At 40.0% G+C, this 22,393-nt stretch overlaps 1 protein-coding gene across 1 annotated transcript; it reads left to right on the forward strand.

The window, feature by feature from the left end:
• Positions 1–2,234: 2,234 nt before the first annotated feature.
• greb1 (growth regulating estrogen receptor binding 1) lies at positions 2,235–21,420 on the forward strand. Its single transcript, XM_014991302.2, has 33 exons — positions 2,235–2,391; positions 2,556–2,663; positions 3,192–3,368; positions 3,565–3,747; positions 5,773–5,901; positions 6,005–6,130; positions 6,949–7,110; positions 7,225–7,347; positions 8,986–9,171; positions 9,772–9,908; positions 10,021–10,297; positions 10,380–10,508; positions 10,596–10,805; positions 11,082–11,279; positions 11,422–11,605; positions 11,693–11,876; positions 11,953–12,089; positions 12,189–12,540; positions 12,652–12,767; positions 12,880–13,085; positions 13,175–13,739; positions 14,343–14,499; positions 14,598–14,700; positions 14,834–14,989; positions 15,116–15,252; positions 15,352–15,513; positions 15,881–16,085; positions 16,209–16,371; positions 16,464–16,582; positions 17,515–17,747; positions 18,454–18,654; positions 19,677–19,815; positions 20,137–21,420. Exons 1-33 carry the CDS (start codon positions 2,238–2,240, stop codon positions 20,298–20,300), a joined length of 5,982 nt encoding a protein of 1,993 aa, XP_014846788.2. The 5' UTR covers positions 2,235–2,237; the 3' UTR covers positions 20,301–21,420.
• Positions 21,421–22,393: the final 973 nt, after the last annotated feature.

Genomic DNA, 22,393 nt, shown 5'->3' on the forward strand with positions numbered 1-22,393 from the left:
CCGATCACTTCGTCTTTCTGCAAGGTGGTGCAAGGCCCTAAAAGTCTGCGCTGCTCCTTTCAAAATGTGGGAGCAGGAGGTGGTCAGGAATGTGTCACTGCAACCATCTTCAGCCTAAATGTGTGAGGTGAATGTAAAGCTGGAAGTCTCGCAACAGTTGACCCAATAACATGTTAACGTTGAAAATGATTGTAGGACATCTGCTACTGATGTTGTATTCTTGACAGTTTTTTGCAAAGTATATGAAGATTGTGTTGGAATAAATAACAATTAGAGATTCACTAATCTGATGCTGATTTCTTCATTTCTTAGAGGTGGGACCTTACTTGACTTTTTGGTAGTATGACAGAAGTATAAAAAGTTGCTACAGGCTCTCTTAGTAGTTTTGAATCCACCAAAAACAGATTTTGGAATTACACGATTTTGGATTTTGCCCTTTTATAAATCTTAACTGCAAAAACTGCATCAAATTTCAGATTCTTTGTTTTATCTTTGGTGATAAATTTTCTTGAGTGTATAATCTTCCAATCACCAACCAGAGCAAATTAAGATCGATTATTAAGGCTGATTGTTGATCATACAGACCTAAAATATTTTAATCCCCTCCTGCAGATGTAGCTTTAAAGCTCAGGTGTCAAACTCCAGTCCTGGAGGTCCACTGCCCTGCAACTTTTAGATGTGCCTCTGCTGCACCACAACTTATTAGAATAATTAGGTCATTAGCAAGGCTCTACACATGAAGGAGGTAATTAAACCATTTCATTCCAGTGTTTTGTAACTGTGGCACATCTAAAAACTGCAGGACAAAAACTGCAGGCCCCTGATGACTGGAGTTTGACACTCCTGCTTTAAAGTAAGCTTTTATTTTTATAGCCATTTTTAAAAAATTGAAAGTAATATTAATGGTCTGGACTTAAATATTAGGAAATGGCAAGGTGGTTTTCCGGCCTCTAAGGCTTGGGAACTCATTACTAAAGACCAATCATCAAAATAACAGTGGAAAATCTGATCAGCAACTATAAGAGCAGTTATTGCTGTAATGGCCTGGACGCGCTTTCCACACATTATAAGGTAGTGTATATTTATTTTTTAAATGCAATTTTTTATATCTTGTACATTTTTAATGACACTCCTTTTACATTGCTTTATTGTGTTTTAAAATGTTTCTCCCTCATTTCCTATCAGAAACAAACATAGTCATTAAATAAAAATAATTGGTCTCTATATGAATCTGTCTAGGTGCGGATTTTTGTCTGGTGTGTTTCTGTGATAAATGTTGACACCTAGAAGATTGATCAAGAGGGCTCATAAAACATCTTGCATTGTGAATCTAGATGTTTGGTTTTTATTGTTTGTTTGTCCTATAATACAGAATATGGTTTTGCAAAGCAACGCGTCATTGTAGGACATTGCTAGATGCAGCTTCTTATTGAAAACATGCTATGAGTGTTTTTAACTGTGTGTGATGTCTTTGCAGTAAACTAACCCTCAGGTTGCTCCCCGGCTAATTAATGTTATGCGTGTAGGCAGGTTTTTAAGTCAGTTGTGTGAGTTTGTCAGCCAGCTTGGGAGCTGCCAGAGTTTAATGCAGAGGGATTAGGTTCATGCTCAGTCAGGTTTTATTCTTTCAGTTAACGACTACAACATGCTTGTCCTCTTAAAAATCTGAGTTTGTTACGTTTATTTGCGTAAATGATTTGTTTAAGATTAGCGCTGAACTACACCATGGAGAGAAGGGAGAAGGAGTTAGAGAAATACTCTTGGAGAGAAAGTAGAAAAACAGAGGGAGGGAGTTGCGTCTAGGTCAGGGTGTTCTGACTCTGTCAGCGCAGCTGATTTTATATTATGCTCTTTGGTAAAACGCCATGCACCCGCAGCCACATTTTAAGCCTCTGTGGATCTGTGTGTCAGTGAGAGCAGATGTGCTTCTGATGTTAAATTACTTTGCACAAGTGTGGATGTGCCTGCGAGTCTGCTCACATAACTAAGCAAAGACTTTTTTTAATGGACGCCAGAGAGATTTTAAAATATGATTATTTCAATTTTTTACAATCATTAAACACATCAGAGTTTGTGTCATTTCCTTCACTGAGAAAACACTTCTAAATCAAAAATGACCAAAGCTACATCCGTGTTTGGTTCGCCTTCAGGTTTTGCGATCACTTTAGAGCAAACAAAAACAACCAAAAGACTTTTCAGTTCAGTATGGGGTTCCTGTGTGTGCTTCCAGGGCGCTGATGGGGAACTCTTATGCAGGCCAGCTGCGGTCCGCACGCTTCGAGGAGGTCCTCCACAACTCCATCGAGGCATCCCTGAGGTCAAACACTGTGGTGCCTCGGCCCGTCTTCTCACAGCTGTATCTTGAGACGGAGCAGCTGTTTATGCAGGATGGTGGGTTGAAGAAATATGCAGGTGAAGCAACAGCGAGTCCAGGTTTAGGATGTCCACCATCTTTAGTCTTAAGTTTGAAACACTTGTTTTGATCATCATTTAAATTATGACTGTGACGTGTCAATTTGCCCTGAAATAAAGCAATGTTTTCATATTCTAACTAGGTCGAACATTCAATGATGACGAAGAGGATGAAGATGGCTCTGAATCCAACAGCCCACCGATACCCTATCAGATGAAACCTCCACCTGAGGGATGCTGCACCACAGATGGCATGTACAAGTTTATATATGTGGTGACAAAAATACAGAACAGTGCTTTTTCAGCAGTTTGTGACAGAAGTATTTTTAATCAGTTGTGGTCAAAGTGTGTTGCATGGGGATTTTATTTTAAAATGTCAGTGTTGGCAATTAATGGGACACAATAATGGGGAGAAAGATTTTAAAAAGTGATCCAAAAATTGATCCACAGCAATAAAAAAGACTCATTTCCAGTTTTCAAAGACGCATGCTGTCAGGGTGGTACAACCAGATATTAATTTTTCCATAGATCCAGACTGGTTTGTAAACCTTTGTTCTTGATAAATGAAGTCCAAATTTGAAAAGTTTCCTGATCATAAAATAGGTTGGTGATCTCAAACATATAGACAAATAAACAAAAACAAAAGAAATGTGTAAGTGGACAAATAATTGATAAAATAATAGAAAATAATAGAATATATTGTGTTGTTTAAAATGACTAATCTCATGGATATACTTGAATATTTAGTGAAAACATTTCTTTCCTTGTCCTCCTAACAGGCTTCTGTCAGGCTGGCAAAGATCTGCGTTTGTCCTCGCTTGCGTCAGAGAACTTGGATGTTCCTCCGGGGTTCATGCCAGTTGGGGTAAAATCCCCCTCCCTCCCTGACAACCTGCTGGTTTGCGCTGTGGACCGACGCTTCCTGCCAGATGAACGGGGTCGAAACGCCCTGCTTGGTAAGACAGAAGACTTTCTCAGGGCAATGTGACATGATTTTCTGTTGAAAAGATTAGAAGTTGTAAGTAAAGTTCAGTCCAAAAATCTTTTTTTTTTTTTTTTCTGTTTTGTTTTTTTTTGCGTCAGAGTCCATTGGTGATCTTATCCACATAATCATTATACATAATGTGATCCGTTTGCTCAATCCTCTTCCAGGTTTCTCGGGAAACTGCTTGGGTTGTGGAGAGAAAGGTTTCCGTTACTTCACAGAGTTTTCCAACCACATTAACCTGAAGCTCAGCACCCAGCCCAAGAAACAGAAGCACTTGAAGTACCATCTCTACCGCAACAACCAGGGCATGCTGGTCAAGGGTACTCCCATTTGCTGGAGGGGAAATGGTAAAAGATGGAGCTACTGCTTTTACAAGAAATCTAGATCTGTTTTTGGTTTTTTTTTACGTTCCACTTGAAGAATTGTACAGTTTCACATCAAGAGCGTTGTTAACCGTTCAGACTGTGTAATTTATTTAATCAAACATACGTAGGAGTGATACTAGTTTTCTTGATGATGTTGCTTCATCATATTGAATGTAAAAGATGGCAAATCACAAAAGTAAAGCAATGAGATTTTAACCACTGACAGTTGTTATTTAGCTGCATTTTGAACTTTATAACTTGACGACGAGTGCTTACTGGAGATGTTTTTGTTTTAAACGCATGCAGCAAAACACCAGTGACAAAATTAACCTTTAGCCAGATGCTTGTGTTGTTGAGGATGATCTGGGTTGTCTGCTTAACTTGTAGCCAGCTTGGATTACCAGTACTGAAGCCGAAGAGCTTCTCGTACTTCGCGAGACAGCAAGTATGAGACATTTTACCTGAAGCAGTTACATGAATACCTAGTTTTTCAAAAACTTCAACAGTCACCTGTAAAAATGCCTTTAAAATGAGCAGATGGTAATCCTGGTACAAAATGTTTATTCTAAATCAATAAAAATAACTCGCATTCACAACTGCTTTTAAAACACGTCGGAAGTTTTTCATACTCTGAAAATTGGATGAAGCTGCATTTTTTTTATTGCAGAGATGTGAATGTGTGGGTGTGACCAGATGGACTGGTCAGACAGGGTCCTAGGGGGCTGGGGGGGGTCAAAGGTGAGATGTTGGTGTGCACAGAAGCAACAGCCTGAAGGTCATAGTGAAAATGGACATTAGGTGGAGAGAGCATTTGTGTGGATAGGTGTAAAGACTGTTATAGAGTCTTAATGGGGTATATCCCTACTGTTATTTGTTTTTTTGCTCATTTGGTAATCGTTTCAACTTAGTAGTTTGGAACTGAGTGTGAGATTTAGGAGTTGATGGTTCATAGAAACATGTCAGATTTTCTCCTAATCTGTTTTTTTGCTTGGGTGTAGGTGTTGAGAGGCTGGAATTTAACACAGAGGAACTCCAGGCTTATTTCCTGAGAAGGGTTTGCTTACATACTAACGCTGGACTAACAACCCAAAATACAAACAAAACCAGAGGTGAATCCTGTGCATAAGGCTGACATTATTAGCAAGTTTCTGGAGTCCTGTTGTATTTTTTTTCTTCACTTTGCCCCTCCAAAAAGAAAATAACACCATGTTTTTGTGTTAACAAGATTTATCTCTAGAGAAAAACTAAGAGAAAAAATTGATGGTTCTTACAGATTCAAGCAAAAGCAGTGTTCACTGGAAACATTTAATCAGTCCTGAACTCCTTTCATGTGTGTGACCAGTCACTTCCTGTTGTATTATCTAATCGTATTCTGGAATTTCAGACTAGTGATACTTGTTGATGGATCTTGAAATCAGAAAAAGATGAGGTGGAGCCCCAGCTTAGAGCACCCAGAGGCAAAACATCATGCTCTGAGAATTATGCAATGAGGCTTTTTGATTATGGCTTTTTTGTTTACGTCTTTATCCAGACTTGGATTATTTGCACACACAGAGTTTTTTCATGAACCTGCATACATTTCAGAATACAACAGGATGATGCAACAACTTTCAGACTCAGATTTTGGAGAGTTTGCTGCTGTGTTTGCACAAAACTCAACCTTTGGTCTTCTGGACATTTCCTCAGGAAGTTAGGTGAATCCTGCAGATAAGTTCCACATACATTACAAAGCTGGTATGTGAATGTGTCTCCAGAACTGAAGTGGATTTATAGTTGTTTTTTGGCTTTAGTCATCTTTATGACAAGGCTTTATTTAGTTCAGCTCATCTCTTGTTGTCTTATGTGCTTAACTTTTTCTGATTGGTCAAAGTTTAGTTTCTGGTGTTCGAAGCCTCACACTTCAAAGTATGCGCTCCTTCTCACAGGCATGCCCACTCTCAAAGCATTAATGTGAAAGAGATTTAATTTGTCTCTGTTTGTAGATAACCAGTTTAATATGTCTTTCAGATGTCAGGATAAGACAGATCAGAGCCAGTCTCTCAGAGGGCCACCTGACCTTAGACGAACGGCCATCGAACCCGGCTTTGGCTAACCCGGCTTTGGCTCACCCGTCACACACAGCAGGCAGCGCCACAGGTTAAAAATGACAGACATATTACTGATTCTGGTCATTTCCTTGTTGTCTTCTAAAACATAACTGTCTCTAATAAATCTTTGTCGTCTTTTTTTATTTTTTAAGGCTCACACGTGGAGCCTCAGACAGCTGATGCTCCCACCACACTGATAAATGGAAACCACACAGCAGCTTCCTCCATTGCCCAGCCACCTTTAAGTCAGTCGGGACCTGGGAGACCATCAGTTACTGGTACAGATTCCTCTTAATGTTTTTTCTTTTTTTTTTAAGCTTTTTAGTTCTTTCTAAGATGTGTATGACAATAGTGTAATTTCCCAGAACGGCATACATTATTCTACTTAGAATCCATGCAGGCAATGTCTGCTTGTATAACACAACTTCTTGTTTATATGCAAACAAGAAGTCGTCTTTAAGCCCCTCCCCTTTATGTCCGTCTGCCTCACAGGAGCCCAGTAGCTACTTTTTATGTCAGGGGTGAGGGAGGAGGGTCCTTTGTTTTCCCTGCTTTGATTTGGCTGTCCTCAGAGCACTAAACATCTACCTCTCTTTTCTCCTCTGTTTGCCTCTCTGTCCTTCTCACTCCCTGCCTCTCGCTCTGCCTCCTCCATAAACCCAGGTTGTAAAATTCCCTCTCTCTCTGTCTCATCTTTTCCCCCTGCATTATATCTGAATGAAACACTTCCTTCCTGGTGGTGTTGTGTTTTTTTTTCATTGCCCTTTTAACAAGCGCATCTTTTATGTGTTTCCATTATTACAGCATTTTAACAGATACTTGAGAGGAAAAGACAGATAAATGCATGACTAAAATACAACTGTTTTGCATTACAGTATCTACAAAAGTCTCCCTGGCACCTTGTAGTAAATGTGTTAATTTGTGAGGTGTTGGGATGAGAAAAGTGACTTCTGTGTCCCTCCGTTTGTCAGTCTCAAAGAGAACTGACTGAAAAATGACACATGATTCACTCCAAATCACTGGAATAAAACACAAGATGGGACAAAAAACTTAATCTAAATATATCCTGTAATTTTTTTTTCTTTTTACCTGATAGGTCCACCTACAAATGCTGGTCCCCCAAAAAAGAGACACAAAGGCTGGTCACCTGATTCATCCGCCAATACTTTGACAGAGAGTGCTGGGAAGTCTGCACAATCGTCATTAAGTTTATCAGCATTATCAGTGACTTCTGTCATCACCAATGGAGCAAGATCAGGTACAAATAGGTTTTTGGAGCCACTGTGTGTTTTTGTTATCAAGCTAATTAGCCTCACTGGAACTGTGTGCTAAATGTAAACACCTTTCTGTGTTTGTTTCCCTTTTGTGCCAGAGACTACAGCCGTACAGAGTTCATCACGAGGATCAGCAAGTCAACTTTCGCCCCCTGAAGTGTCTGTAACGGTGCCTGATCAGCTGCTTCACACCTGCAGGCTGCAGCCTGTCATATTTAAAGGTGAGAGGGTCAGCTATGAGTGTCATTTGAAAGCCGGAGGAATTTCATGCACCCTGTGTGGCTAAATCATCTTCATATGCCAACCGCTGTTTGAGAAATGCCGAACACAAATCATCTTTTAAGTTTTTTCTGCTAATATTGTTCCCCCTTCATAGCATCTACTATTCTGTTCCCAATGATTCCTTATTTTTGGCAAAAAGTTTTAAATTAACAAGACTTGTGCAGTCCTTTACTGTACATTTACTTTTTTGTCTGACTGTTTATATATATATATATTCTCCAGCACATGGTAATGTGAACCTGGTATTTTTCTGATAAAATCTGTGCTTTTGTCACCATGCTTGTAACTAAGTCTATACAGTAATTGATCTTTCAATTGTCATGTATTGGAATGTTCTTGCTAGAGAACTTTGTTCCTAAAATTTACATTGGTGCTAAAAATGGTCCAAAAGATGTGACAGAAAAGGAGTTCCAGTATTCTAGGTACTTTATTAACATAAGTATTGGAGAAAAGGTTACAACTATTTTTATTTTAGGCTTCTGGATTGTTAAGCATGGAAAAAGAGATAGGAGGTAAAAAATAGTAAACCAAAACTCAAACAAACCATTCAGAACTGTCTTTTTGTCTAAGACCGTTAGACAAAAACACACACACACACCCAAAACGAAACGAAAAATATCTACAAAAAGACTTTTGATAAGTAGCTTCACTGCTTTTGTTTGATTATTTTAGGCATTCTAGAGTTGAGTCTTGCCAGGACACTTCTGGGATTGTTGTAATATGATGTGATCTATTGTCTGGAACTGACATCTGTTTTTATAAACCTCCCTTGGCATCTGTCCAAAAATGTTTTCACTCTGGTTTATATCAGGGAAACGAGCAGGATGGAAAATATCTTTGTTAAACAGGCATTGTAAACTGCAGCATTTCCCGTTGAAACACTGTGATCACCACTTGGGTGGGATGCCTGCTGCAACTTCTCCTCAAAACCACTTGAGGTTTAATGCAGCTTCACAAGACCGAGCTCCACAGTTTCATTAATGGAAAAAGCTTCTATGATGGAACTACTCTAAAGACATCTCCCTGTTATATCAACAACAATGGAAGCCATCAGGACCACGAGAATATATTTTTTTCTCTTGATAGAATGAATTTTAAAAAAAATATATTCCTTGTCTGGTGCTCATTTGTGCAAGATCATGATATAAAAGTATGAGGAGCCTTTAAAATGTTTTGTGCTGCAGTCATTTATTTTGGTTGAAGATCTTCTTGTATCTTCACACTGGTTTTCTAAGCTCAGCATTTTTTGTGGTGGTCTGCCACTTGACTTTTTTGTTCCAACCCACTCAGAGTCATTTGAGGAATTTAAAGTCAGTCTTACTGCGTCCCACTCTGGGACCAATGGCACATTACATATTGAGTGTATTCTTCACAGATATCAAGGCTTAGTACTTTCCACCATTTTGTGTCACATCAACTGTTTGGAGCAATTTGTAGTACATCTTTCCGTAATATGAAACATGAAAAGGACGCATGAATATTACAAACTACTAAAATCCCAAAACTGACATTGTTCAACTTATTCCCATTTACTCCCATGTTTTTTTTTTTCTACTGTACATTTCCTATTTCTCCAGGTCATGGCCCTCTTCCTCAACTCACAGGCAACACAAATGACGTACTCATCAGTTCTCTCCTACAGAGTTGTTACCTGAGCTCACAAACACTCCCCAGGGTTTACCAACATTACGGACCATCGCCTATTCAACCTCTCTCTGCTGAGATGCAGATTCTGCTCACCGTTTACTACCTCGTTCAGCTTGGTTAGTGCAAAAGGTTTTTGAACATAATGTAATCGTCAAACCATGAGCTACAGTAATTTGACTTTTTAAACACAGCTATTGGATTGTTGGTTATGGCCTTGCCTTTCTTTAACATCATATATGTACTGGACACACTCTCCACTGCCTTAACATTTAAGTGTTGCAGCAATATCCTACTTATAGCATTGCATAACCTCATTGTGTGCCATGCAGATGCTCAGTCTGCACAGTGTTGGATTCACTCACATCCATGTGCTCAACTGTTTAACTTAAAGCAGTTTGTCCCGTTATTGAATTATTTCAGATAATGGTCACTAATCAGTGGGGAGAACTAATAAAACAATAAAGTTTAAGTCCAAGATGTTAGAAAAGTAACATATTCCATCCTGATGCGGAACAATGAATTTGTTGTTCCTTTCATCCCAATACACATGACCCATACAAAACAGCCACTTACATTTTTCAAAGAGGGGGCAGAATTTCATTTTTCACAAATTGCTCTTCCTTCCTTCAGTCATAAACCTGTGCAACATATTTTTTATATACCATCATAAATGGTAAGATCGTAAAAAGTCTGACTGCAGCTTTGTTCCCTCTCAGGCACTGAGCAGGTACCCCTCATTGAGGACTTGGAGCAGATATTCATGAGGTCATGGAGGGAATCTCACCTCAGTGAGATCAGACAGTTTCAGCAGTCACAAACGCAAGGAGCCCAAGGGAGACACTATGGCATAGAGGTCAGACGTTGCAAGAAAAGTATCAGCATTGTGATTTTTAAAATCGAATTTACATGAGCAACACTGATTAAATGACATGCATCAATAAATGATTAAACTTGATCATCCTCAGGTACCCGCTAGCTTGCCCGGGCTCCCCCAGCATCTCTCTTTACCTCCTCAAAGTCAGCAACCCCTCACCCCCAGTCAGCTTCCCTGGCTCGCCCAGCTCGCTGCCTCGTCTTGTGGGGAGGGTGTGGTGGTGTTGGGGGAAGATGTCAAATCCTTGGCTCAGGGGCTTCTGCAAATGTTCAGCAGGTTGGTGGATGGACGGCTTGAAAACACAAACTATGTCGTCATCATCGTCACTTCACCGGGACAAGAAACTCAGTCCTGTGTGGTGGTAACAGGTGAGAGTTGCGGTGTAATAAAAGTAGTGATGCCACGGTAAATGTGGACAGGAGATTGAATTCATCTGTGGATCCGGTTCAGGTAAACATCAGTGTCGTGCCTTGGCAGAGAGCATGTTTTCTCCCAATGAGGGACTGAAAGAAATCAGCCACCAACTCCACACAGGGGCTGCCCAGGAACTTATCCACTTTTGCAATTCCCTCGGACAAGGCAAGTCTCTGTCTTTGGCTTGTTCGTTTGCTATTGAAAATTTTGTCAGAATTTTCTAAAATATTTGTGTGGCTTTCTGTTCCTCAGATGGTAATATGGATTTCCTTCTGGACAGTGCCAGTGTGGAGCATGAAGCATCACCCTCATCCAGTAGTCAAGCATTAGCTGAAGAGAAGACTCCCAAAGCCACAAATAGCCCCAAAGACGGACCTAGTCCAAAAGATTTACAAACATCCAGTTTAAAAGACACGCCCAGCCCTAAGGAGACGGCTTCAAGCCCCAAAACCCCTTGTTTAGGTAAGAAGAAGGCTCTTTGGGATTGTTAACCATTTATAGTGGTACTTGCATTAATGTTCATGTTTTTGAAGAAATGCAATTATTTTTTACATCTGTAGTAGAATGCTGTCCAATTCAGAAAGGGCCTTAGAAAAATACCATGGATTAGATTTGCTCTTCAAACAAGCAACTGTTGAAAAATCGGGTTTTATTTAAAAATTTTGAGTTTCTGTTACAATGTCAACTTTATTTACATTTTGTATGTTATAATCTTGGTGTCCATCTTTGTGCTTGCAGAATACAGAGTAGAGTGGCGTGAGGTTCGTCCCATACAGCTGGCGGTGGCCAGAAAGCTGCTGTCCCATGTTTGTGCCATTGCAGACTCCAGCACACAGAATCTGGACCTCGGTTCCTTTAACAGGGTCAGCTTCCTCATCCTTGTCCCGCCTTCCGAGGTCTCATTTCGGCAAACTGTTCTTCACCTCTGGAGCTCTGGTTAGTAAAGTCTTTGTCTCTTAACCTGTGTGTATCAGACAAGTTTTTAGTTCAACTATAGTCGCAAGCTAAAATTAAGTGTTTTTAGTTTTCTTTATATACTACTACTGATTTAAATTATCCATTCCTTCGTATTTTCCAGGTGTTCTTCAGGAGCTTGGGAGTTCAGAGCAGGAATTTGCGTCTCAGAGAGAGGCAGAGCGCTATGTGGTGAAGATGGATCAGAGCGCTCAGTCGCGAATTGACAAGCTCCTCCAGGAAGCACAGAGCAACTCCTACACGCTCTACATCTTGGTTCATGACCATGCCCACTGGGATATTAGCAGGTTTGAATTAGGAAAGCTTAATTCAATGAAATAATGCAACAAAGATAAGGTCATTCATTGTATTTATGTGGCTCCTCTCCCAATCAGCACATTTTACAGCAGCACAGACGGCAGTCTGGGTCTTGTGGATCGGTTGTTAAACTCCCGGCAGGTGAAAGACGCCACAAACATCTTGATTCTGCACGTCACCTCATTCCCCTTCGCTTTGCAAACACAGTGCACTCGCATCAGCCCTTACAACGAGATTCACTGGCCGTCTGCATTCAGCAATGTGAGTCTAAGCTCGGTTTGGGATGGACATTTGGTGATACAGTGGTCTGAATGTCAGCTGTTGCTTGTGTGCGTAGGATGTGGACCTGTATCATGAGAGGACACGGTACTTTGGTGTGTCAGAGCTTTTAGAGTCGACCCGCTCAGGAAGCAGCCTCCCACTCATGCGATACGATTCCTCCTTTGAGAGCATGACGTCAACCCTCGAAGAAAGGTTCAACACCCACATACACCGTCCTTAATCAGCAAAACTCTAATAAAGTTTAAAGCCAAGTCGTAGTAGAAGTTCACTGTTTCCTCTTGGTGTTTTCAGATTTCCCAAGCTCCACAGTGCTGTAATACGGACTACGGTGTTAGTCCAACAATACTGTGTTGCTCTGATGGCTGCTTCCGGCAAGATCAGCAGCTCTCACAATCTCCACAAACACACCTCTGTGGAAACCATGGAAATTGTTCAGTCTCTGCTCACCGCTGTTCAGCAGTGTCCCACCCGTCATGGTCACATGGTCCTGCTGCGGATCCCCTCTCTGGCTCTGGCAGCTTGGGCCCACCGACGGCTGTCCAGAGTGAGGAGGCAGCTGGGTATGGAGGACAGTTTTGAAATCATTCTGGGGAATCCTAGCCAAGCTTTGACGATTGGACAGACTTTCACTGACCAGATCAAGGTACGGTGTTGGTTGTTGATAGGATTCAGTTTGACAGAAATGCTATCAGAAATGAAAAGCGTTATCATACTGTAAATAATATATACTGATGTGTGTGTTAATGCACTGCAGATTTGGTTAAAGATCCAGGATGCTGAATGGGTTCCTCATACCTACTTGGAGCTGGAGGCTCTGCCCTGCATCCTGATCTTGTCAGGAGCCGAACCGCTTGGAGAGTCGTTACCGAGGTACTCACTGAACTTTGGCTGCCGACTTTAGATTGCATTTCTGATGAAAATGAGTAAGCTTCAATAAATGCCGCAAGCAGATAAATTTGTCTTATTTTTTTTCTTGTAAAAGGTCGTTGAAGTATTGCGACCTCCGAGTGATAAGTTGCTCATACCTTCAACGGACCACTCTGGAACAGGAGTTGGGACTAGCTGCTTACCTGGTGAAGGCAGAGTCACGGCCGCCACACGACCCTGGACCAGGAAGTGACTTGATCGAAAGCGATCCCGAGAAGCTCAGCAGCACTGACAATGAAGAAGAGGAGGGACAGGAGAACGGTATGATGAAAAATTAAATCGAAGTTTGCAAATGGCCTGAATTCTTTATTCATTTAAAACCCTCTCTTGTCATTTTGGGTCATTTCCAGGAGACTCTCCTTCACAATCCTCTCAGTCTGTCCAGCCATGCCCCGATAGTAAAACTGTAGATCCCCCCCCATCTCGAATTACCACCTCTCCAAATGTTCCAAAAGAAACTCTGGACAACTTACAGTCTCCCTCAAAAGCCCAGGTTCAGCTTCAGCCCCAGACCTCCTCTCAGTCATATTTTCAAACAACCTCTAATTTCCAAAGCCAACCCCAAGTTCAGGGTTATCCCCATGTCCAGCTGATCTCTCAGCAGCAGGCGCAGCTCCAAGGTCAAAGTCAGCCAGCATCTCAAACAAATATCCAGTCCTACAATCAAACAGCCACCCAACAGCAGCCTGTTTCTCAACCTCAAAATCCCTCCAAATCTGCATCCTCTGACTCCTCATCTCCACGGGCCTCCTCTCCTAATCTGAGCTGCTCCTGGGCGAGAGGACTGAGTCGTCCACCATCTGTGCTCCTCCCCCGTGCTCTCTATGACATTATCACAGCCAGTGACAGCAGTGGCCTTCCACGGTGCACTTCATTCTTGCCACACATATCTGTTGCTTGGGCAAGCAGTTTTAGGTAACGGAAACTCTTATTTTTCTGTATTAAAATTGATTTGTTTTATCTGTAGCAATGTCCTGATGTGATGTGTTTCGGATACATTTTACACTACTCCTAAAACTGCAGACTCTAATATCTTTATTAAAAAGGTTGTGCGTATTGAAACGTGAAAGCAGCTGCATGGCTGCATGTCTTTTCCAGCGTCAGTGGCTGAACGATGTTTCATGCTCAAGAGCTTTATCTGTCCTGTCTTTTGTGTTCCTTGGTCTTTGTGATGTAGTTTCTTCAGCAGCTGAATTTATACTGGGATTAAATTAGACACAGGTGGAGTTCAATTACTACTTAGCTGTCCTTAGAAATAAACTAATTTTCCTTTTTTTTTTCTAAGGCACTGTATTTTTCTTTTCTTCCTGAAATTAAGAAACTCAATTAGTTTACAAAAAAAATTGAAGAAAATAGATTCATTTCAAAAGTAAGCTGTCAAGAGCCATCAGCTATAAGTTGATTTGCATAGTCCTAAAACGGCAGCAGTGTGGGAAATAGTGGAAACAACTGTAAACTCAGTCTGGATTGTAGATGGCCTGCCCTTTGAAATGAGTTTTTGTTTTTGTTTTTTCTCAGACCTCTGCTTAGCAAAATGATGACATGCACAGAGCAGTCGCTCTATTATCGTCAGTGGACAGTCCCTCGGTCCTACCACATGGACAACAGCAACCGCACTGAAGGACGAACCGACAATTTTCACCCACGCAGGCTGTTGCTTAGTGGTCCGCCACAGGTACCGTCAGTCTGGTTGTCTTTCTTCTATTCATTTTTTTTTTTAGTTTTCTTCTATTCAGAGGTTTTATTGTTTGTTTGTTTTTTTTTCATGGTCAGGTGGGGAAAACGGGGGCATATCTTCATTTTCTGGGCCTCCTGTCTCGCATGCTGATCCGGCTAATGGAGGTGGATATCTATGATGACGAGGACATCCACTGCAGTAAGTTCTCACATCGCTATGTAAAAAAACTTATCTTCAAATTCTAGACATGGCTTCATAATGCAAAGGGCTCTTAGTTCTGTCATTCTTAAAAAAAAAAAAATGTGCATTGAAAAGTGCATTACATTTTCAGCAGCCGAGGCAGAAGGTGTGCAGTACCACCCACCCAATGCTCCATGGCCAAACACAGAAGTTATGAAGACAATGCCCTTCGTCTACACTGTCCATGACCCAAAGTATGATGACATCAGCATTGTATACTGTCCAGGATTTAAACCACGAGTTGATGGTATGAACTCTGCAAATAAAGTCTTTCTCTTGGCAGTTTATTTTTTAATTTCCAAAAGTAGTCCAGGTATTCAATCAGTCATCTTGCAATATTATTCCCTCCTCTCTCCTTTGTTGTGTTGCCAAGGAAACCCTGTGCGCCAGGAGGACGTGTACCTGCGCAGACGGACGTCTCGGATTAAGCTGTCCAAGTACGCAGCGTACAACACCTATCATCACTGTGAGCAGTGTCATCAGTACCTTGGCTTTAACCCCAGATACCAGGTCTGCAAGCTACACACAAAATGCTAGAAGACAGTGTGAGAAACAACATTCAGGCTACCTCTAAAATATAAATCGGAGCCATCTCTTATCAAATTTCAGATGTATGAGTCAACGCTGCATGCCTTCACTTTCACCCATCTTCTGCTCGGAGAAGACATCCAGCTCTATTTCATCATCCCAAAGTCTAAGGAACACTACTTCAGTTTCAGCCAGCCAGGAGGTCAGCTGGAGAGCATGCGGCTGCCTCTCACTTCTGACTGGGTATGTTTATATTTTACATTTTTCTACAGAATTTGCCAGAGGGACCATTCAACTGTTGAATATTTTCCTTAGATTAGCTTTTAAAAATGTATTAGTTTTTGTTTTTCATATAAACATGTATCATGTCGTGCTTTTAATAAAGAGAAATTCATTTAAGGTGATATTCTTCAAGGACTGGTTGCAGTTACAATATTTCTCCAGCAGGTGGTGTAATTGTTAAATCTTTGAGTAAATATACAAAAGCACAGTCAATTCATGTTTTGCCAGAAATACCCATATTTTACCTTTTGTTATTCTTTGTCATATAGAGCTATCTTGAACTAATAAAATGACAAAATGTCTGCATTTTACCGTTGTACTTTTGCAGAGCCCAGACTGCATCAAGAGTCCAATCTTCACCCCAACCACCGGTCGCCACGAGCACGGTCTGTTCAACCTGTACCATGCGATGGATGGAGCCTCACATCTACACATCCTTGTAGTTAAAGAGTATGAGATGGCTGTCTACAAGAAGTACTGGCCCAACCACATCATGCTGGTGCTGCCCACTGTCTTCAATGGAGCGGGTATCGGTATGTTCCTCTGATTAACTCTTAACTCTTATTTTTCTGTTTCACATTTATCGCTTTTGTTTGGATTTTACATAATTTTTCAGATTAAATCACTTTCATTATCATATTTCGATGTATGTTCAGGTGCTGCTCACTTTCTGATAAAGGAGCTTTCTTATCACAACTTGGAGTTGGAGCGCAGTCGGCGGGTGGAAGGAGGTAGCCCATCGGTTGATGTCTGGCCTTTCATCATCCTTGCTGATGACTCCTGTGTTATGTGGAATGCAGTGGACAACGATAAACTGAGGTGAAAAAAAAAGCGTAGGCTGTTTGAGAAAATCTTATGGAAAACTTGTTGGGTTTAACACAGTCCATGTTTACTTTGTGTTGTCCTCATAGTTGTCCTGCTGAACGTGCTGTGTCACTAAAACAAGTCTTGCAGCACATGGAGGCCTGCCCAGACCTTGCCCAGTATGGCCTGTGTGGAATAAGGAAGTGGAACAGCCGAGGAGTAACGGGTGAGAAAACACAATGTCAGGGAGAAAAAGTTTCAGGCTGAACAACAAAAGGACTACCAAAACAACCTTTTGTAACTTTAATTTTCCTGATTACATCATAGCCAGAAGTTATGTTAATGTTTTTAAATTCAAGTAGTTTACAGGGTTTTTTTTTGTTTTTTATTGCTGTTCAATGTTTTGTGATTGGCTTTCCCAACCAAGGGACTCGCATATTTACATTTTGTTCTTTAATATGAATTGACCCTTTACAAATAAATAAAAATACAAATCCAACTCACTGACTTGGCATCAGTTCTTTATGCAGCAACAGTGAAGAGGAACCACTTGCTTTTGACCTAGTTCAACATGAACTGCAATTTTCCATCATCTGTCAGGGCTTGAGAGGATGGGAAACGGATAAAGACAAAATATGGTAGCACAGATCCAGGAGGATGTTCTTCAGCAAAGAAAAGCTGAGTAGATGTAGTCCATGGCAGCAATAGCTTGGTCAAAGGCATTGTCCTAAAGAGAAATAAAGCTAAGTTTTGTATTTGGGAAGAAAAGTTTTAAAATCTTTTCTGAATTTAACATATAACTGCCATCTTCTTATGCACTACTGATATACTATTGTCAGCTTCAAGATCTGATTTGTGTTGTTATTAAAAGTTTATTTATTTATTCATTAACTCAGTTTAGGAGTGAACGACATTATACAGATTAATAGATGGATGTTTCAAGTTTTCATTTCTGTTATAATTTTCCACGTGCATCTAATGAGAATGTATGTAAGATTATTATAATATTATAGCAAGCCCACAAAAAACCCCCTAAACATTTTCATTATTTTTCAATAATTTTTAACCACTTTAACTCAAATCAACATTTTGTTTTTATAAAAGGTAAAGCAGCATGTTCCATTAATTGCATCCTGCAATGCTTTGCTTTTGAATCAGGTGTCAAACAGTGGGAGCCATTCTCCAGAGGTCACGTTCATGACTTCCTCCTTCTCAATGTTGACCGGAGCCAGAACGTCCAATACGACCAGAACCGCTTCACCTGTCACGATGTGGACTTCACCCTGAGGCTGCACAGCGCTGGACTCCTTGTCTGCAGGTTCAACAACTTCAGCGTGATGAAGAAGCAGATTGCCATTGGAGGTTACCGGGCATTCATTATCAAGACCAAGGTAGACACTAATCCATAATTCAAGCTGACCACTGCACAGTTCATAAAAAGCCTTGTCAGAGCCACAAATCAAAAATTACATTTTAATGTTTTTGATAATCATTTTGACTGGAGAGTCACCTGATACATTTATTTATATTTTAAACAACTCGGATTAAAAAGTATGTTGCTTATTAAAGGTTCGGTAACACTTTATTTGAAGGGGGTTGAATAAGACTGTCATGACACTTTCATAAACATGACATAACACCTGTCATGAACATGAATAAGCCTTCATGAATATTTATGACTGTTGTCATAAAGCGTCATTCGGTAAATTATGACACTTTTAATACAAAGTTGACATTATTCAAAATGTCGTTGTTATGACAACTTGACATTAACCAAGAAACCATTACTGTTTAAACTTTACCTTTAATAACATAAAGTTACCTAATTTTTAAAGTGCAATCAGTAATACTTTTATAACAAATTTATATCAGTAATGATTTCTTATACAATATAAAACAGTATAAAATTATTTTAAATGACATCCGAAACTGTTGGTTCTTATTTAATCCAGAAAAGGAATTAGAACAAACTTGGAATCCAGAGGCTCTTTCCTTTGGTTTATTTTGTTTGTATTTTCTTTTAATTCCCGTAAAATACTTTGTATTGCCTTGTTGCTGAAAATGTGCTATTTAAATAAAATTGCCTTTACCTTTCAGATGACTGACGTTTCCACCTCAGTGGGGCCCTCACAGTACATCTGTGCCCCAGACAGCAAGCATCTCTTCCTGGCCTCACCAGCTCAGCTTCTCCTGGAAAAATACCTCCAACACACCAGCCAGAAACTGTTTCCTCTCAGCACCAAGAACTACACTCACCCTGTTCTGTCTGTGGATTGTTACCTCAACCTGGGACCTGAGGTATAAAAACACTCTCTCACACATCCACACACATAATAACCCGTCACTGTCTGATATTAAATGACAAAAATGAGTTGTAAAAAAAAAAAATTGTACAGCTTTCTTTGAATCTAGGAGTTTACGTACACTAAGAGTACTATAATTTTAAGCAATGTGGGGAAATCCAAATGTATAGATGTATCTTAAAGCAACACCTCAAACACACTGACAAGGACATTATGTGGAAATAACATCTCAAGATGTCATTGAGGAAGTTAGCATGTTTGCACAAACAGGCATTCCAAATCAACAAAGACCTGAACCATACAAGAAAATTAGTTATGAATAAAAAAAGTTAATATTTGAGTGGCAATAACAAAGCCAGTTCTACCAAAAATCAAGAAAAATGGATATAAATTTCTGAAATGAAAAGACATTTAATAATAATAATTTTGGTAACCATACACAGTAAAAATGCCAGTGTTGAATTAACACCCAAAATGTCTGTGTCCAAGTCAGCTGGTGTTAAATTCAACAATACAGAGTGTCACATTAACATTTACAACGGTGCTGGTGTTAAAATGTATTAAAAGTAACACCAGCATAGTGTTGATCACAAAACATAATGTGGTGTTAAAAAAGTAAATAACTGACCCACAAGGTGCCAATATCAATCAAATCCAGTGGAAAATATTCAAAACAATACACAGAAATGGAAAGTTTAACTTTTCTTAAACCCATTTCAGTATTATAGACCAAAGTTAATTTAACAAAAAAATGGGTGTCAATCTTTTAACACTTTCAAAAGTGTTACTTTAACACCCGCTGACTTGGACACATATAGACACTTTTCAACACTGGCATTGTTACTGTGCATAGCTGACCTAAATCAGAAAAAGTTTAGCCTGGTTTAATGTCCGACACTGAGGGGACAAAACGTTGTTTCTCTTTATAAAGTGTATGCAAATTCGAATGTGATTTCAGCTACAAACTGTGCCGTAGTTGAAGCGGATCCATTTGAACAAATCGCTCTCCTCCTACAGGTGACGGTGTGTTTTGTCAGTTCCAGACCTCACTGTATCAACATCAGCACCGCTGGTCTGCTGTTCAGTGGGCTTCTTCTCTGTTTCCCTGACACATTTGTGACCTCTGGGTTCCTCAAGAAGTTCACCTTTCTCAAAGGTACAGCAGCAGACCACAAACATACTGGAAAGTGCTGCAATGTTGACAGTGGCCCATAGGGGATAAAGTACATTTTGCAAACAAAAACACTCAGCAGATTGTAGTGTGAATCAAGTCTAAAGTATCGCTTTTAATGTCAGAATGTCCCTCTGTAATCTTGGCCTGTACAAAACATCATACTTACCTTTCAAAAATAAATACAACATAGGACATGATCTCTGTGCAGATTCGTTCTTCATGCTTCCTGCCTGCGACCTATTAAAAAAGAAAGGACTTCTCTCATCTTCACAATGTCTGTCCCTGTTGCCTGCCTCTGTGTAGGTGCAACCCTGTGTGTAATCAGTGCAGATCGCAGCTCACTGAGGCAGACTGTGGGCAGGCTGGAGCTGGAGGAGCAGTGGAGGTTCAGGCTCAGCGACGAGTTCCAGACTGCCAACGCCAAAGAGGACCGGCCGCTATTCTTCCTGACTGGAAAACATATCTGACTGAAACAAATGGTCAAAAGGAGCTGCAAAGAGTCGGTCACAAGAAATTCAGTGGGGTGTTTTTTGTCTTTTAGCAGCTCACAGCAGGACATTATTTACTTTCTATCTGGGAAGCTGTTTGATCACTTGATGAGAGGAAACGGAAGGTTTTATATTTTGTTCTTGGTTAAGCTTGGATCTATCGCTTGATGCTTTGGTGAAGAAATTCCAGTTTTCTACATTTACAGACCTGTGTCGAGAACATATTTTAGTAAAAAAGATAATGAAGCTTTTGAAACGCAAAGACATTTCAAACACTTTCTGCTGTGTGTTATCAGGGTGAACAAACTTCCTGTGTAGATGAATGAAAAACAAAAAGGTGGAAACAGGGAAGACACAATCATTTGTGTGCAATGTAAGCCCATTTTTGGCAAACTTTTTATTAGACTTTTTTAGATGCATGTTTTTCAGACTTTTTTTCTTTTTTGAAACGAACGTTAGAAATGATATTTGTAGATGTAGATCATGTAATTTTTTTTGTGTGTGTACAAAAAGTAAGACTGTCGCTCTGTATCTGTGCTGGTACAATTTAAAAAAAAAAAAAGTTTTATACCTGAAAGGAACACAAATGTGCCATTTCTCTGCAGCTTTTTAACTGTGTACAGTTTTATACACAATTTGTTTAAATTCACATATATTTTAAACTTGGTGTGTTTGATTGTGTAGTGAAGTACCAATCCAACGACATGTCAAACAGTTCAAAAGTTCAGCGTTGGCTCTTTATTTTCAGGTCTGTTTCACATTCTCAGTCCTCAGGTTGAATTTCTGTGGTTTTTCTGTGTGATTCAGGCCTATTACTCCAGAGAGATTAACTAGAATATTAAACTGTCTTGTCCGGGGCAGTAAAAGTGGTGCTGTTTTTATGGAGCAGAAGACAAGAACCTAAGTCTGCAGTCAGTTCTAACTGTCAGGACTCAGATTTCCTCCTAGAACTACGTTCCCAGAAGACAAGTGTTGATAAATTTAGTGTAAAACGCTTGTCACACAGACTCAAGCTGCTTACTTAAAAACAGATCACACAAGATCACATCATCTCATACAAGAGCAGTCACTCCATGTTAAAAAAAAAAACCTAAAGAAACTGTGATATTTGACAGTTTTGTAAGGAATTTGACCAGGAAACGGTGAACAAAGACATTTTGAACACCTCAGAAGAGCAGCGGGGCATTTTTTCAGAAGGTTTTTGAGATATTTTGCATCTTTAGAGGGTTCTTCAGTCAATACTTCTTTAAGGTGGTAAAGCAGCAGTTTGTATCTGCAAACCAAGAATTGGAGACATGACCAGTATGGAGGAGCAAGACTATAGTTGCCCCAATGAGACTGACAGCCTCTCTGACAGCTGGTCCTGGGTAAGACTCTAAAACAATCTCACTTATAATTACAAAACAGACTCAACATAAGATCACTGTCCTGAAGTGACTGGAGAGCTAAAGATTTTTACTTAATTTTTTTATAAAATGTACAAACAAAGGTGCATCAAGACTGCATATGTGAGAATTATAAAATGTTAGAGCCAAACTTAATCAGCCATAGCTTAATGAATTTCTCAGAGAAATTATAGTTATGGCTCCAAGATATGAGCTGTAACCTGACTCTGTATGGAAATCTGTAGCGATGTTGCTCTTGGAGGGAGAGAGAATTTAATGTCCGGTCAAATGACCCTCAGTTACTTTCCAAGGAAAACTTCCCAGTGTGATTTTCTCTTTGTACTGTGGCTCTTAAAGGTGTACACACACCCATTTAAACGCTTTTATGATGTAAGAAATGAGACCACAATGAATCTTTCCTGTACTTTTAACATAGCATGTATAACCTACAATCAGGTGAAAAACAAATAAGTTTAAAGAGAAAAAGTATATGTACAAAAATAAAGAAGGAGTAATAATCTGGATGTATAAGTGCTCACACCCTTAATCACCATTTAACTCAATTTCAGCATTCGTTCTTCGGTGGGAACCTGTCTACACACCACATGACATGTTGGTGATATTTTATCTTCCGTTACTTGGAAAGCAGCTCTCTTAATCCATCATATTGCGAATACAACTCCAGTG

The sequence above is a fragment of the Poecilia mexicana genome, unplaced genomic scaffold (genome assembly GCF_051168715.1).
Source record: "Poecilia mexicana isolate PSO_F unplaced genomic scaffold, ASM5116871v1 scaffold_3, whole genome shotgun sequence".
Lineage (NCBI taxonomy): Eukaryota > Metazoa > Chordata > Actinopteri > Cyprinodontiformes > Poeciliidae > Poecilia > Poecilia mexicana.

Bases quoted from the DNA above. Each gene is read 5' to 3' on its own strand.
- greb1 (XM_014991302.2), top strand. From the start codon at position 2,238: ATGGGGAACTCTTATGCAGGCCAGCTGCGGTCCGCACGCTTCGAGGAG. The intron at 9,909-10,020 runs GTCAGACGTTGC...GATCATCCTCAG, and splicing joins GGAGACACTATGGCATAGAG to GTACCCGCTAGCTTGCCCGG. The intron at 14,990-15,115 runs GTATGAACTCTG...TGTGTTGCCAAG, and splicing joins ATTTAAACCACGAGTTGATG to GAAACCCTGTGCGCCAGGAG.